This window comes from Pterocles gutturalis, unplaced genomic scaffold (genome assembly GCF_000699245.1).
Source record: "Pterocles gutturalis isolate BGI_N339 unplaced genomic scaffold, ASM69924v1 scaffold21292, whole genome shotgun sequence".
Classification (NCBI taxonomy): Eukaryota; Metazoa; Chordata; class Aves; order Pterocliformes; family Pteroclidae; genus Pterocles; species Pterocles gutturalis.
The window spans coordinates 2,437-15,348 of NW_010115921.1; the positions used below are offsets into that span (position 1 = coordinate 2,437).

The 12,912-nt window shown below is 36.6% G+C and overlaps 1 protein-coding gene across 1 annotated transcript; it reads right to left on the reverse strand.

Annotated features, from left to right (window-relative positions):
* Window positions 1–4,032: 4,032 nt before the first annotated feature.
* Window positions 4,033–12,856, reverse strand: TMEM41B (transmembrane protein 41B; the record flags this gene model as incomplete). Its single annotated transcript, XM_010075360.1, has 7 exons — window positions 4,033–4,731; window positions 5,558–5,696; window positions 7,608–7,712; window positions 8,514–8,607; window positions 10,365–10,493; window positions 11,626–11,748; window positions 12,628–12,856. Coding segments are annotated over 7 exons (989 nt in total), but the record flags the coding sequence as incomplete, so codon positions are not given.
* Between the last annotated feature and the right edge of the window lie 56 nt (window positions 12,857–12,912).

A 12,912-nucleotide genomic window follows, 5' to 3' on the forward strand; every position in this document is an offset into this window, starting at 1 on the left:
ATGCAGAATTTTAGAAGCTATTTGCCACTATGGCACATTCTCCTCTCCAGAGCCTACTAACCTTATGTCTACTAACCTTTTAAGGCTATGAAGTATCTCTGAAGTCCTAGAGATATGCAGAAGCAGAATTCTCTGCGTTTTGAAGATTATCTACAGAAAGGAGCTTTTATGATGCCTTTCACAGTTACACACCAGTCATTGATCTTAGCTCTCATAATCCAGACCCAGATTCTTCCTTGTGTATTATAAAACAATTAAATATTAATTATTACACTAGGAATACTTTTAAGAGGAAGGGGAGTTATGGTATGTTAGTAGGGATATTCTGCTTTTGTTCATATTAATTGCCATTATTAAGAGGCCATAACTTCTTTCCGTCTGGGTGACCTGGAGCTATGAAGCCACCAGCTGCAAGTTAGATAGAAATGTGTGTCATTGCAAGACATCACTTGGTCATAAAAATAATCAGAATAATTAACTTCTCTTTGAGGGAAACTTGAAAACCTCGCTCTGGATCCTGCTCTCCTGTCAAAACTTCTTTTATTTCCTTCTTAATATTGTCACACTGAAGTATATGGTTCACAAACCTCACACTGTAACAGAAGGAAAGCTTTCTATAATTTGACCTGTATTCTTTTCAGCCTCCGGGGGAGGGGGGGAGGCGGGAATCTCCCTATTTTGTAATCTTGCAAAAGAGATTGTCCCACATTATGAAAAATAGTTCATTATATATTTGAGGGATAGTTAAGACCTCCCCTTTCTGGCACTGGCTCTGTAGTGGGTGCCAAGGAATGAACAGGCACAACACACTCCTGGGACACGATTTGTTCACGGTGCCAAACTTAATTGTGAATGGAGGAATTTGACTAGAAGGTATGATTCTTAGTGCTTTAGCTCCCGCAATTCCCAGAATTATTACTCCACTGTTATTATGTACAAGAAGGAAAGAAAAAAATATGTGACTAAGAAACCAAAATAAATGAATTTCCTGTTCTGTTCCTTTTTAGTATACTTCTAGTGCAAAAGGCTAGAGGCATGAATTTCATTCCTGTACGAACAGCTCTCAAAGGTGTCTATTTCAGTTAGTCCTTAGATTTGTAAAAATGTACCTGCAGTAGCTGCTGGGTGCTTCACTCCTTGATCAGCTGCCTACTTGAGTAGATTCTGATGGCCGTTCAGCTTAATCCAGAGGAAATTGCATGGTATAAGCCAGGCAGCATACGTCAGTTCTAATGCAAAGCAGAGCAATACACACTGCATTTTAGTTACTATCATAAACTAGGTTATCACAGAAACCATACATGATGAATATTCTCAGGAACACACAAAAATCTTCAAAGTTACCTGACAATAAAAAAAGTTTCGACTTTGCATAATAGTATAGTTCACTAACATTCTCAAGAAAGACTTAAACTTTCACTTCTTTTGTCTTAACCTTTTAGCATGCTTTCAACATCAATTTTCTATACAAGAAAAAAAAAAAATTCCATAAACTGGACCTGACAGAAAATTAAGGGAAGGTGAATGTACAACTTTAGCACAAGAGCCTTTCCAGTCATGCAAAAAGACAGCAAAATATGCAAATGGTTCTATTCGAGGAGATAAAACAAGTTAAACCCAATTGCCTTCCAGTGCAAAATATACAAGCTTTTAAAAATTACTGTTGTATTAATTTCAGATGGAAAAGGAAGTCAAGTTTACCTAGCTGTTCTGAAATAAAAGTAGAAACAGAATGAATCTCATGTACAGGTGTAATCAGCTCAGCTTAATTTTTAGTCAGTCATTAAAAATACCATTTAACAAGAACTCATTCCTTTTAAACAGGTTGATTAAAAAATTAAGCTTAGTGGGAAGTTGTGCATGCTTCACTGTACTCAAAAATACAACGTTTCATGTTTTATATAATCACTTTATTATCAAATGGCAAGAGACATTTAGTAATGATGTCATGCAGGTATCACAAAAAATTCCAAAAGATAAACAGGTCACCTAAGAGCTCAAAATTCCTTGCAATTAAAAAACAAAGCTGAATCTTCCTGATATCTCAGGTTGTTTCACGGTAGACACTGTTTTGCTGCCAAAATGTTATGGCTATCTCTTGGATCACTTGCTGGATTCCCTAAAGGAAAGAGCAGGCTAGTACAGTATTCCACAGCACAGTGCTTTTTTTGCCTTTTTCACAAGGACTTCCTTACTCTTCAAAACTCTCAGAAGTAGTCCTCATGGGGGTAGGAAAGTGCCTGAGGCCACTGAAGATAAAGAAGTGACAGGTTAAAAAAAAAAAAAAAAAAAGCTACATTTTTGCAAAGGGTAAGAACCATATTTTCAACCTTTTTAAGGTCTTAAGGCTTTTAGCCACTGTGATGGGAACCCAGTCTATGGCTGCAACAGGTTTTTCAGTAACATAGCCTGATCCCATCTACACAGTGAAATATAATGCAGTGAAAGTGTCACCTGATAGCACGATTCACATTAAATTGAAGCATAGTTCAGCTCCTTCTCTAGTGTCAAGGTTCCACCAAAACATTGGCTTTATACAGAGTAGAAGGGATTTTACAACAACAGCATCTGTTATTGATCAGAAATGGAGACAAATCTTGAGAAAAACCACTGGATAGTAAGTAGTAGGTAATTTATTCTCAGAGTTCATCTGCATGAAAAATGGACTATGCAGAAAAAGTAGGCTGTAGATTTACAGCGACTTCACACTCAATAGTCCAGGGGACCCTTGCTCCCAACAGCTAAATTCCCACTCAAGTTTACTATGCAATAAATCCCCTGGGTAGATGATCTCTGAGATGAGAACTACAGAAATAAAAATACCCACTGTTCAGTTTTAAATGCCAATAAAGTACACTTTTAGAGTAAATTCTAAGTAGCAAAACAATTGCTGAAGCTAAACAATCTTACAATAAACTTGCAAACAGAAGTGATATGAATTCCTTTACATACCTATGTAAAGGATAACACTTACTGTGCAGCCCAGATTTAAATAAAAGACAAATAGTGTACCAATATATTTACTATATATTTACATGTAATACTGTGAGGAAATGAAGGAGTCAATTAACATTATGTTACAAAAAGAACAAAACTCTTTAAAGGTACCAGTACCTTTCACATTACCACATTTATGGAACTGTTCTTTTACATCTCAATGTTCTATCATACGATGAGTTAACATGAGGATATGGACAAATAAACCCTTGAATTGGAGCATATGCTTATGTGTTGGCTTCCGTTTCAGCAAGATACTTCAGGGGTACCGACTTAAAGCATACAAGCAGCACTGGTTTCAGTAAGATAAAACTTAAACGCGCACCATATTCCTTGCTGATTGGGGCCTCATTTTATGGGATTCCACTGACAATACAACAAACTACAACAGTTACAAGCATACAAGGGGAGGTATCATATACCTTACTGAGTGAATATATATACTTTCACTTAAAGGTAAATAGCTGGTTGCCCATTGCCAGTTACTGACTTACCAGACAATGGAACAATTCTTTCAATTTTATATAGACTGATATAAGAGACTTCTGTTATATGATGCTTTGAACAGTATTTGGAATTGTCTCTTTAATAAAAACTGCACCAGTCTGTGTACCTGGCATTTCTAGCTAATCGAACTGCAATGGAAAATCTTACTCTTTACATATCACTTGAGAAATGGTAACATTACACTGCTTAAATTTTTAAATCACTTGAGAACTGAATGTTTTATATAATCATACAATAATTTTCTTAAATTCAGAGGATAAATCTATGCAAGTGAAATATTGGCAAATCAATCAAAATGAAAAAAATAAAATTTGAATTTCAAAATCATCAGCCAGCCACGATAAATATTCTAACCTGCTCTCTCCCTTCCTGTATCCTCTCCCAGAATAAAACTTTACAAAGGACGAGAGGGAATGATGTGACACTTTGCCTTTGTTAATCCAGTTAGTAAAGCAGATGTAGGTTCAAGTATTTAAATCCACACATCACTAATAAATAGAAGTAAACAATCAGGATGAGAATATTATTGTAGTTAAAGTACTGCAAAAAATCTTTGTTTCTGAGTGAGCACCGTTATTATATTATGCTATTATTTTGTAATTTCAAAAGGGAAAAAAAAAAAGACATTGATAAGAAATGTACTCAGACCAGATCACATGCAAGCCTACAGAGAATGTTACAAAATTGGACTGAATAATTAAGGGTTTTGTCCTGCAAATTTTAGCAAGCATTATCTGTAGTTTATGTCTACATTGCATTTTTTGCTCTGCATATAATCAGAGCAAAATATTACATCTGTGTTTTCACTTCCCTCATCCTGAAGGCCACACACACCACCTCCCAAAGTAAAACACTGATGGTTTGGTTACAAAAGTATATGCAGTACATTTCTGAACACAGTTCCTTCAACTTTAGGTCATGTGCTCATTTAAAGACTTTCTTATCAATTACAAGCCTCCCCTTTAATTCCTTAAGATCCAATAGAAAAGCAAATATACAAATATCAGAAGTGCTGATCCTGAGATGAAGTATGGGAAATTCTGGTCCAGTTTGATCCTTATTCAAACTTCTGTTTCAGTTTCTTCTGGAAGACAGCTGGTAGGATGGAGAGGATTGCTAGAATCATGAGAACAAAGACAGAGTTCCAGGAAACAGCTTCTCCTGCTGTTGTCAGTTGGTACAGCGTCGTTCCTGCCTTAATGGCTACAAAAGATGGTGGTGCCACACCTGGAGCAGGGAATTAGAAGGGTAGGAGAGCAAAGGAAGAAAAAACAGCTTGTTAGGGTGAAAAAAATGGAAAAAAAAAATCATAAATCAGTCATCCAACTTTTAACACCAAAAATTTCAGACTCTGTTGTACTTTTTTTTTTTTAAAGAAGGGTGTAAAAAAATCTTATCAAAAGAACTGGTTTTGTGCCATTTTTAATATTTTTCACACCAACTCAAACACAGAAGACTACAAAAATAATCTCTGCTCTTCAGACTCTGCAGATTCCAAGTTGTCTCTCTACAAAAGGATTTTATTTAAGTTCATAAAGAAAAAACTATGGATTGTTTCCTAATAAAAAGTATTTGGCAAAAATATGCCAATTACAAATTTAAAGTGTTCAGCACTACATTAGTTAAATTATCAATTCACTGCTAGGAAGATACATTATGATGAACAACATGGAGTGGGAATGGGAGAAACAATCCTTCAGATCAAAGTCACATACATCCTCACACAATTGTACTGAGCTCAGAACAGTGACTATAGTCATGGAGTGGAGCAAAAAGTCACTAAAAGTGTTCATATAATGTATGTTTCCTTAAGCAAGTGACTAGCCTGGGCTTATTACCCCTCATCCAGTACATCAGAATAGTCCTGACAAGTGGAATCTTTCAATGCTATTATAGCTCCACGCATTGCAAAGTACAAGAACAATATTCTTGTGTAAATCTTCCAGCTGTCCAGTAGGTGGTAATCTCTGCTGAACAAGCGTACAGAGACAAGCAAGTAATATCCCTTCTTCCAGCAACCCTCAGTCTGCATTTCACTAGCCAGAATTCTTACCTAGAAAAGTGCCAATGAAAAACACTTTCAATGGCACATTAATTACAGGAGATGTTATATTGATAAACCAATTTGGAAGAAAAGGCGTTATTCTCAAAAATATTATGTAGTTAATGAGGTGTTCTCTGTGGCGTTCAACCTGCCAGAACAAAACAAAACAAAAATCAGTTAAAAAATCCCTGCTTTGAGAATACACAATGATTTTACTACTAGAGATTTGTTAAGGGTTTTTTTTGGTGTATCTTGGGGAAATTTACAAGTTGCAAACATAAAAATCAGTTAAACAATAAGTGACTCAAGGAAGAGTCATCAGTGAATCACCTGCTGTTAAACAGTACTGAAGTTAGTCTTGAAATACCAGTCTGTGGTTGAGTATGGTGATGATGTGTCTGAATCAGCCAACTTAAACAGCAAACAAGTAATTTGGCACAGCAGCAGGCCTAACCCTAACTTCAGTGCAGCAACCTCTGCCTGTCTACCTGTAGCCCAATCAACACTGCTAGCTTGTCATCTTGATCCTAAAGCTTTTACAGGAGCTAGCAATGAAGTTTGTTCCTCAACCTGTTCTGTCCTAACTCATGATCAAACTCAAAACACAGCTGTATTCCTCACTTGGAAGCTTACCCAGGTCATGGCTCTGAATTTCATCAGGTGGCTGCTGCCAGCACAGTTGCAAAACTTATTTACCCATACTTTAGAATGCCTAGCATTAATATTCACCCAGGAGCAAAAACAACAGCCCCAACTTTATTTACAGTCTTAAATATATTCTCAAGTCTAGCCTAGCTGCTTACACTACATCAAAGCCTCTTCTTCCAGACTGGCTTTAGCACATCACCCCTTTCAAACAAGAACTGTAACCTCAAACCAAATCACAAGGATAGCAAACCATCCACCACTGCTGGCCTATCCTGGCAGACCTTCACTAAGCCTAAGCCTAAAGATGGTCATCTGTCCCAAAACAGTTGAAACCAAACCTGGTCTTATTGCAATTCCATCCGAAATCTCACATAGCAACTTACCCCAGTCACAACCCTGTTTTTTACCCCCCAACTTTAGCTTTAGCTGCAACACTGAAGTCAGTAGCCCTGCTATTGGTCAGTAATACCACTGTGGGTTTTTTTTAATCTTAATGAAGGACAAATATTTAAACATTTATTAAACCTGCATATAAAATGTCTTAGCCCTCAAAATGCAAGCGTGATACAGTCCAGTTAACCTGGAAACAGTGAGATATGAACTGTGCATGTAACTACATATCCAGTTCTACTAGTGTAAATAGTAACTATTTGCTGTTCAGATCATAGCCTCAAGATTATACTGTGATATTAAGATTTACTTGGGTCAAGAGTCAAAACACTACTGTATTATTTAATAAGGTCAATTGTGCAGGACACAGTTCTCTCATTAGGTAAGATGTGAGCAAGTTTAAAATATTTTTATGTGATTAAAATAATTTGAACAGAGTACAGTAGTAGTAAATTGTGGTTTATACCTGCAAAAAAAATAAAATCTGCTTGAACACATTTCAGAGTATCAAGCAAGAGACATGAGGTCAAATAGTAATCACACTCTGATTTTGTATTGCAAAATCTTTCGCTTTATCTAACGATTAACACTTGCTGGAACTAATGTTACCAGATAGTATAAGTTTCTAAATGCTCCAACCACAATAACATCTTCAAATTAAGGTTTTGCAATCAGCCATACAGCTATGGGTTTTCTTCCCCTATAAAAAACACAAACCCAGCTTTCATTAGTTCTGATGCTTAGAGAACTACTACTTGACATTGAAACTGGAAGCTTCCTATTGACATTAGCTAAAGCAGAGGGCTATCAGTTGCAAACTCTTGCTAGGTAAAAACCAGCTTCCTCACAGGTAATACCTTAAAACCTGGAATATCTGCACTGTTTAAAAACACTCAGAGAAAGCAACTACACAATGTCAGAAAGAAGTCAGAATCCTTTCTATGTAACTAGACACATGAGCACCAGCCCCCCTAGTTTTCCACGCTATTGTACTATATATATTTTCTATCATAAACTTTACCTGTTCTGACCACTTTACTGCTTTTTCTGTTAAATATCTGTATACAACAGGACGTCCCACTAGATATGAAAGCATATAGCAGAATGAAGCTCCAAGTCCTGAGCACTAAAAAAAAAAAAAGAACAAATGAGCAGAAACTCTAATTAATCTTATTTCCCCATTAACTACACTGGCTGGATAGAGCCTGCTTCTGTGCAACCCTTCAGCAGTATGTACACACTCCCTAAGAATGTTGTTGACTCAAGACAGTTCTTTTATTTCCAGGACATTTATATCAACCTTAACATCAAAGCAGACAACATTGATTACTTCTCAGTTAATATTGAGTGCTTCTGCAGTTTTAAGAATTTGAACAGTGAAACCTTTGCAAATACGGGGCACAAAGGCATTAAAGAGATTCAGACGTGAAAATTCATCAACTTAGTCCTCCATACCTACTCAATCATCTCATTCTTAAGTACTAAGGCTCATTATGACTGCATCTTTTGTACATGACATTTTTTAAAGCTTGACAATAACATACATTTCTTAAATTAAGCTTCTTGGGTATTTAAGCCATTTACAAATGGACAGATTTTGCAGTGTGACAGCAATGATGTTCTGAAATTAGAATCAGGTTCTGGTGGAGGCTAGACAAATTTAAAGCAAAAGAAACTCTGGATGATTCACATCTGGCTGCCTCCATTATTAAGGAAACTTGAACAGGTTAATCTTTTGGATCATCACCCAATGCTACAGTGAATTTTATGGGTAATGCCATTATCAAAACAGAGCTGAATGAGAACACATTCATACCCCTATTTCACTCAGACTCTGATAATTTCAAACAAGAAGCTGTTTAGATGCTTGGTTGTATTCCAAATGGATAGAAATACATGCCCTCGCAAAACTATTTTCCATACTTACCAGACAAACAAGAAATAAGGCTAGCGGAAAGGGATAAAGAAACCCTGACAGGATACTGAGAAATATAGACCCAGGGATAGCAAATGTTTGCAAGCTGAATGCATCTTAGTTAAGAAAAAACCCCACATTTTTAAAAAGCAACCCAATTCTTAATTTTATAAGCAGTCAGGATACATATCACAATTTTAAAAAGTATTAATATAAATAGGCATAGCCTCTAAAGATCTTTACTTCAAAATACATTTGCAGAGTAGCACAAGCAGCCCAAGCACATATAATCAAGGGGTAGATTCATCCTTACACATACAAGAATAAGTCACTAAATAATAAAAGCTGTACTACATTTTTGTCTTTATCTGTGCTACAATTGATACTGGGGATTTATTGTGACATTACAGGAAACACATACTTGTGACTTTACATTGACTAGAGATATGCAGATTTCAGCCATTCTCTCTGAAGAGTTCACAGAACTCCTGTCCAAGCCCATAACCACTATCAGTTTCATGGAAGACTGACACGTATAAAGTCAACTACTACTTCCTTACCGATAGGCATAGTGCAATTACTATCTGACTAGGACACATGATCACTAATTAGAGTCAGAATTTTTCAAAAAAGGCAAAAATTAAGTTCCTGCAGCAGAAGCAAACAGGCTCTTGAGCTTAAGCCTTGCTAGGTCCACTTGAGACTATGATGTATTGCCTACTTTGGATAAAAATCTTACAAAGCAAAAATATTTGCACATTATTTTATCTGAGTTGAATTAACTGAAATATCAAAAAGCCAAATAATCTTCCACAATATTGAGTCCATTGCAACCAGTACAGCTCTTTCTAAGTACGTGTCAAGGTTCTGAGATAACTGTAACATTCCTGTGAATTTAGTAGTCTACTGCTGATACAGTAAATGTGGTCACATTGACTGCTATAGTAGTTAAATAAACAGCCAATTCTGTTCTACTTCTTGTTAATATATAAACTAACATTTTCACTTTCTTCATACATCTATTATTTGTGAACTACACCTAAAAAGAACAAGCTAGAGAATAACAACTAACGGCACATTCAGCACTGATTTTTCTCCAAGTTACGAAACAGTTTCTCCAACTACGAAACAGACCTCTTTTACAGCTTTTAAAAGTTACTAACCTGTAGTTGAGTGTTCTAGTTAAGAGTGTGTTTAATGATTAATTAATATATTCAGAACATAGGAAAAATAAGTTAACACAGAACAGTTAGCCTTTGTGCCTTCCTACACAGAAAGTACTTCAGATGTTTAGCTCTCTCCAAAAGGAAGTAAGAGATTTGTTTGCTGAATGTGGGCACTGCAGAGATGAAAGAAGGCTCAAAACACCTTCCTTCAGAAAAGCCGTAAAATATTCTGTAAATTACTCTTAGGTGACGCTTTTGAATGTCTCAAGGAAAAGCAGTGCAGTAGTCTCAGTTTTCCTTTAGAATCAATGGTAATTTCTAATTGGCAATTCGGTTTGAAATTTAAAGTTATCTTAACACTAAAATGCAACCAAGTCTAATATCAAAGCTAAAAATACTGTCCATAAACAGACACAGTCAAGGTAAAGCTGCATCCAAATCCCCAACAGCATTTACTACTACATGCATCAATTTCCTTCTACTCAATCCTTTCTTACAGTCCAAAAAAGCATCCTGAAACACATAAGAAATGTTTTTAAGTTCAAAGAGTTTGGAATATTTGTATCTATTTATAAACACATATAGGTATGTTAGCCTTCTTCACCCATGATCAGAATTTCTAAGTTTGTATTTTTCATTACTTTTTCAGAGAAATATGACTACATCAAAACTGCCCTTTATATCAGAAAAAGGATACAAAATGTATGTGGCAAAATAAGCCACTAATACTTGAACATAAAACGTGTCCTTGTATTTGGACAGGACTTTTCCCAAGGCCTTTGCATCATCCATATCTCTAGGAACCTTTATACATTCTCTTTCTTCTCTGGCGAAACAAAAAAAAAAAAAAAGCAGGAATAGTGGTAAATATATTCAAACAGTATAGTAAAATTACTTACTGAATATATAGATAATTAGATACATTACATCACTAAACTACAAGCTCAGCAAACAAACCACTTGATTATTGTTGTAATAATGTTCTCAGATGAATCCTTAATATTTACAGCGTGTTTTGTACTAGAAAATCCTCAATTTTAGATATTTGCAAACGAGTGTTTTTATTCATTACAACAATCTGCTTAATTTCTAGGATTTTTGTTTTTCTTACCAAGTACTGATCAAAAATAAGTAATTACTCAAACCAAACCCTGGCAACTGAACAGAGGTCAACATTTGAGCCAAAAAACAACTATAACTGCCTCAACACCAGGGTCATAACATCTGAAGTGCAGCAAGAGTGGCAACGCTCTACCCCACAGACAAACAAAGCTTTAAGAGCAAAATCTCACGTCACACCTTTATCTGGTGCAACCCTGGGCAGCACAGTTGAGCGTCCTCTCTTCCTCTGCATCAGACTTAGTGATTGAACTGCTGCAAACTGAACTTGTTGAGCAAGTTAATTAGACAGAAAATTAACTACTAAAAGAAAAGAAGAAAACTGTCAGACAAGCAGGCTTCCATCTTGTCAAACTATCTACCTTCCCAACACGAGTACTAGATGCAACATAAAGGAAAAACAATAACATGAAGCTTAGACATGAAGGAAGAAGGATGTCCCCTTTTCGTGACAGCGTGCCATTATACCAGTACACAGGAATTTTAAAGTAAACCTAACCAAGCATGTTTTCGCTCTCCACTGAAGAAGGTTAAGAACATAGTGAGTTACTATTGCTAATGTGATAGGGTAACTTTTCAAAACACGGTATCTCAACTGTCCAACAGAAACCCTAGGTCAAGTACAACTTTATTTATGCAGATCCTACCAGTTACTGTTTGAATATTAAGCTCTGTATCCTGACATTCTAGGTTATAAACTCAAACTCTCTTTTAAAAAAATAAGGTTATGGCTATAATTAACTTGTATCACATTAAAAATCACTTAACCCCACACAGGCTCCTCTACAATTTGATACTGAATGAGAAGCAAATAAATTAATTTTTCCTGACATACTTACTCACTAAGTTGTGGGAAATTTTTATATACCAGGAACATGAGGAAAGCAGCTGATAAGAAGATGGACACTAAAATAAGAAGCGATGTCCGAGCTGATCCACCTTCTGCCTGAGCTTTCCCTGAAATCAAACAAACAAACAAAAAAAGTTAAGAAAAAATAAACCAAAACAACCCCCTCATATCTCACAACAGATTTCAAACTTATATTTTAAGGAAGTGTTAAAGTAAGCTCTCTGTGGACACAATTGTTTCATCAATGCTTTCAATAACACATTGCTCACATTCCCTGAAAGCTTCCAAACAAATCTTAACTTGTTACACTGACAAACATCCTGTAGAAGTCAACTTCTACAATCTGTAATAATTTAAGCCTCAATTAATAAACTGTGAAGAGAAAAGTTGAGCAAAACAAAGCTGTATGTATTTTTTTTTTTTGCCAGAAATCTTCTGCTAGTCTAGTTAACCAGAGATTTAACTTGAAGTTAAATCTTCCATATGTACAATGCAAATTTGAATCAGGCTCATTAACAGATTTTTAATTTCTTTCCTCCTAAGAAAGATCAGTCACAGCCACTAAGCAACTAGATGAGACACAATCATCAGAAGAAAACATACGTAAACACACACACACTGGCCTGGGATATAAAGATTACAGTTCTCAATCTTGGAAATTACACATATTTTACACTCATATGAAAAAAAAGACTTCTTTGGATATGTCTATACAAGTTTTTATCAGCCTTAAAATTCTTGTGTAAATAAAGTAATGGCAGTACAGTAAGTGACACGGTGACATTTTAGGCCTCTTCTATACTTTAGATTTTTACCAATCTGGCCATATATATGCAAGACACCGATGAGCACAAACGCAGCTACATGCACAACGCATTTTAAACAGAGAAACAACCAGTCAGAACTCTCCGCACCCACACCAGGCTCTGTGTGTGTGTGTTACAGCACTCTCCTCAGGCAAGCACAGCACTGCGGAGCGCGCCCCGCTCACCCAGCCGAGGCCGCGGCCCCACTCGCAGGTGCCGGTGGCATGACTGCAACGCCTACGGGCCGCTCTGCCACCTCAGCGTTGTGAAACGCCGCGAAAGGATGATGAAACCCCGGGACAAAGCGCCGGCCGCACTCCCTTCTTCGCGCCGAGGTCAGCGTGACCCCGCAGGTGTTGCCGGCCCTGCCAAGGCCGGAGGCGGCACCCGGGGAGCAGTTCCGAGCATGAATGCCTCACCGGGGGTTATTGTAACGAAAAGAAAACAACTTACAGGACCAAAAAGGAAAA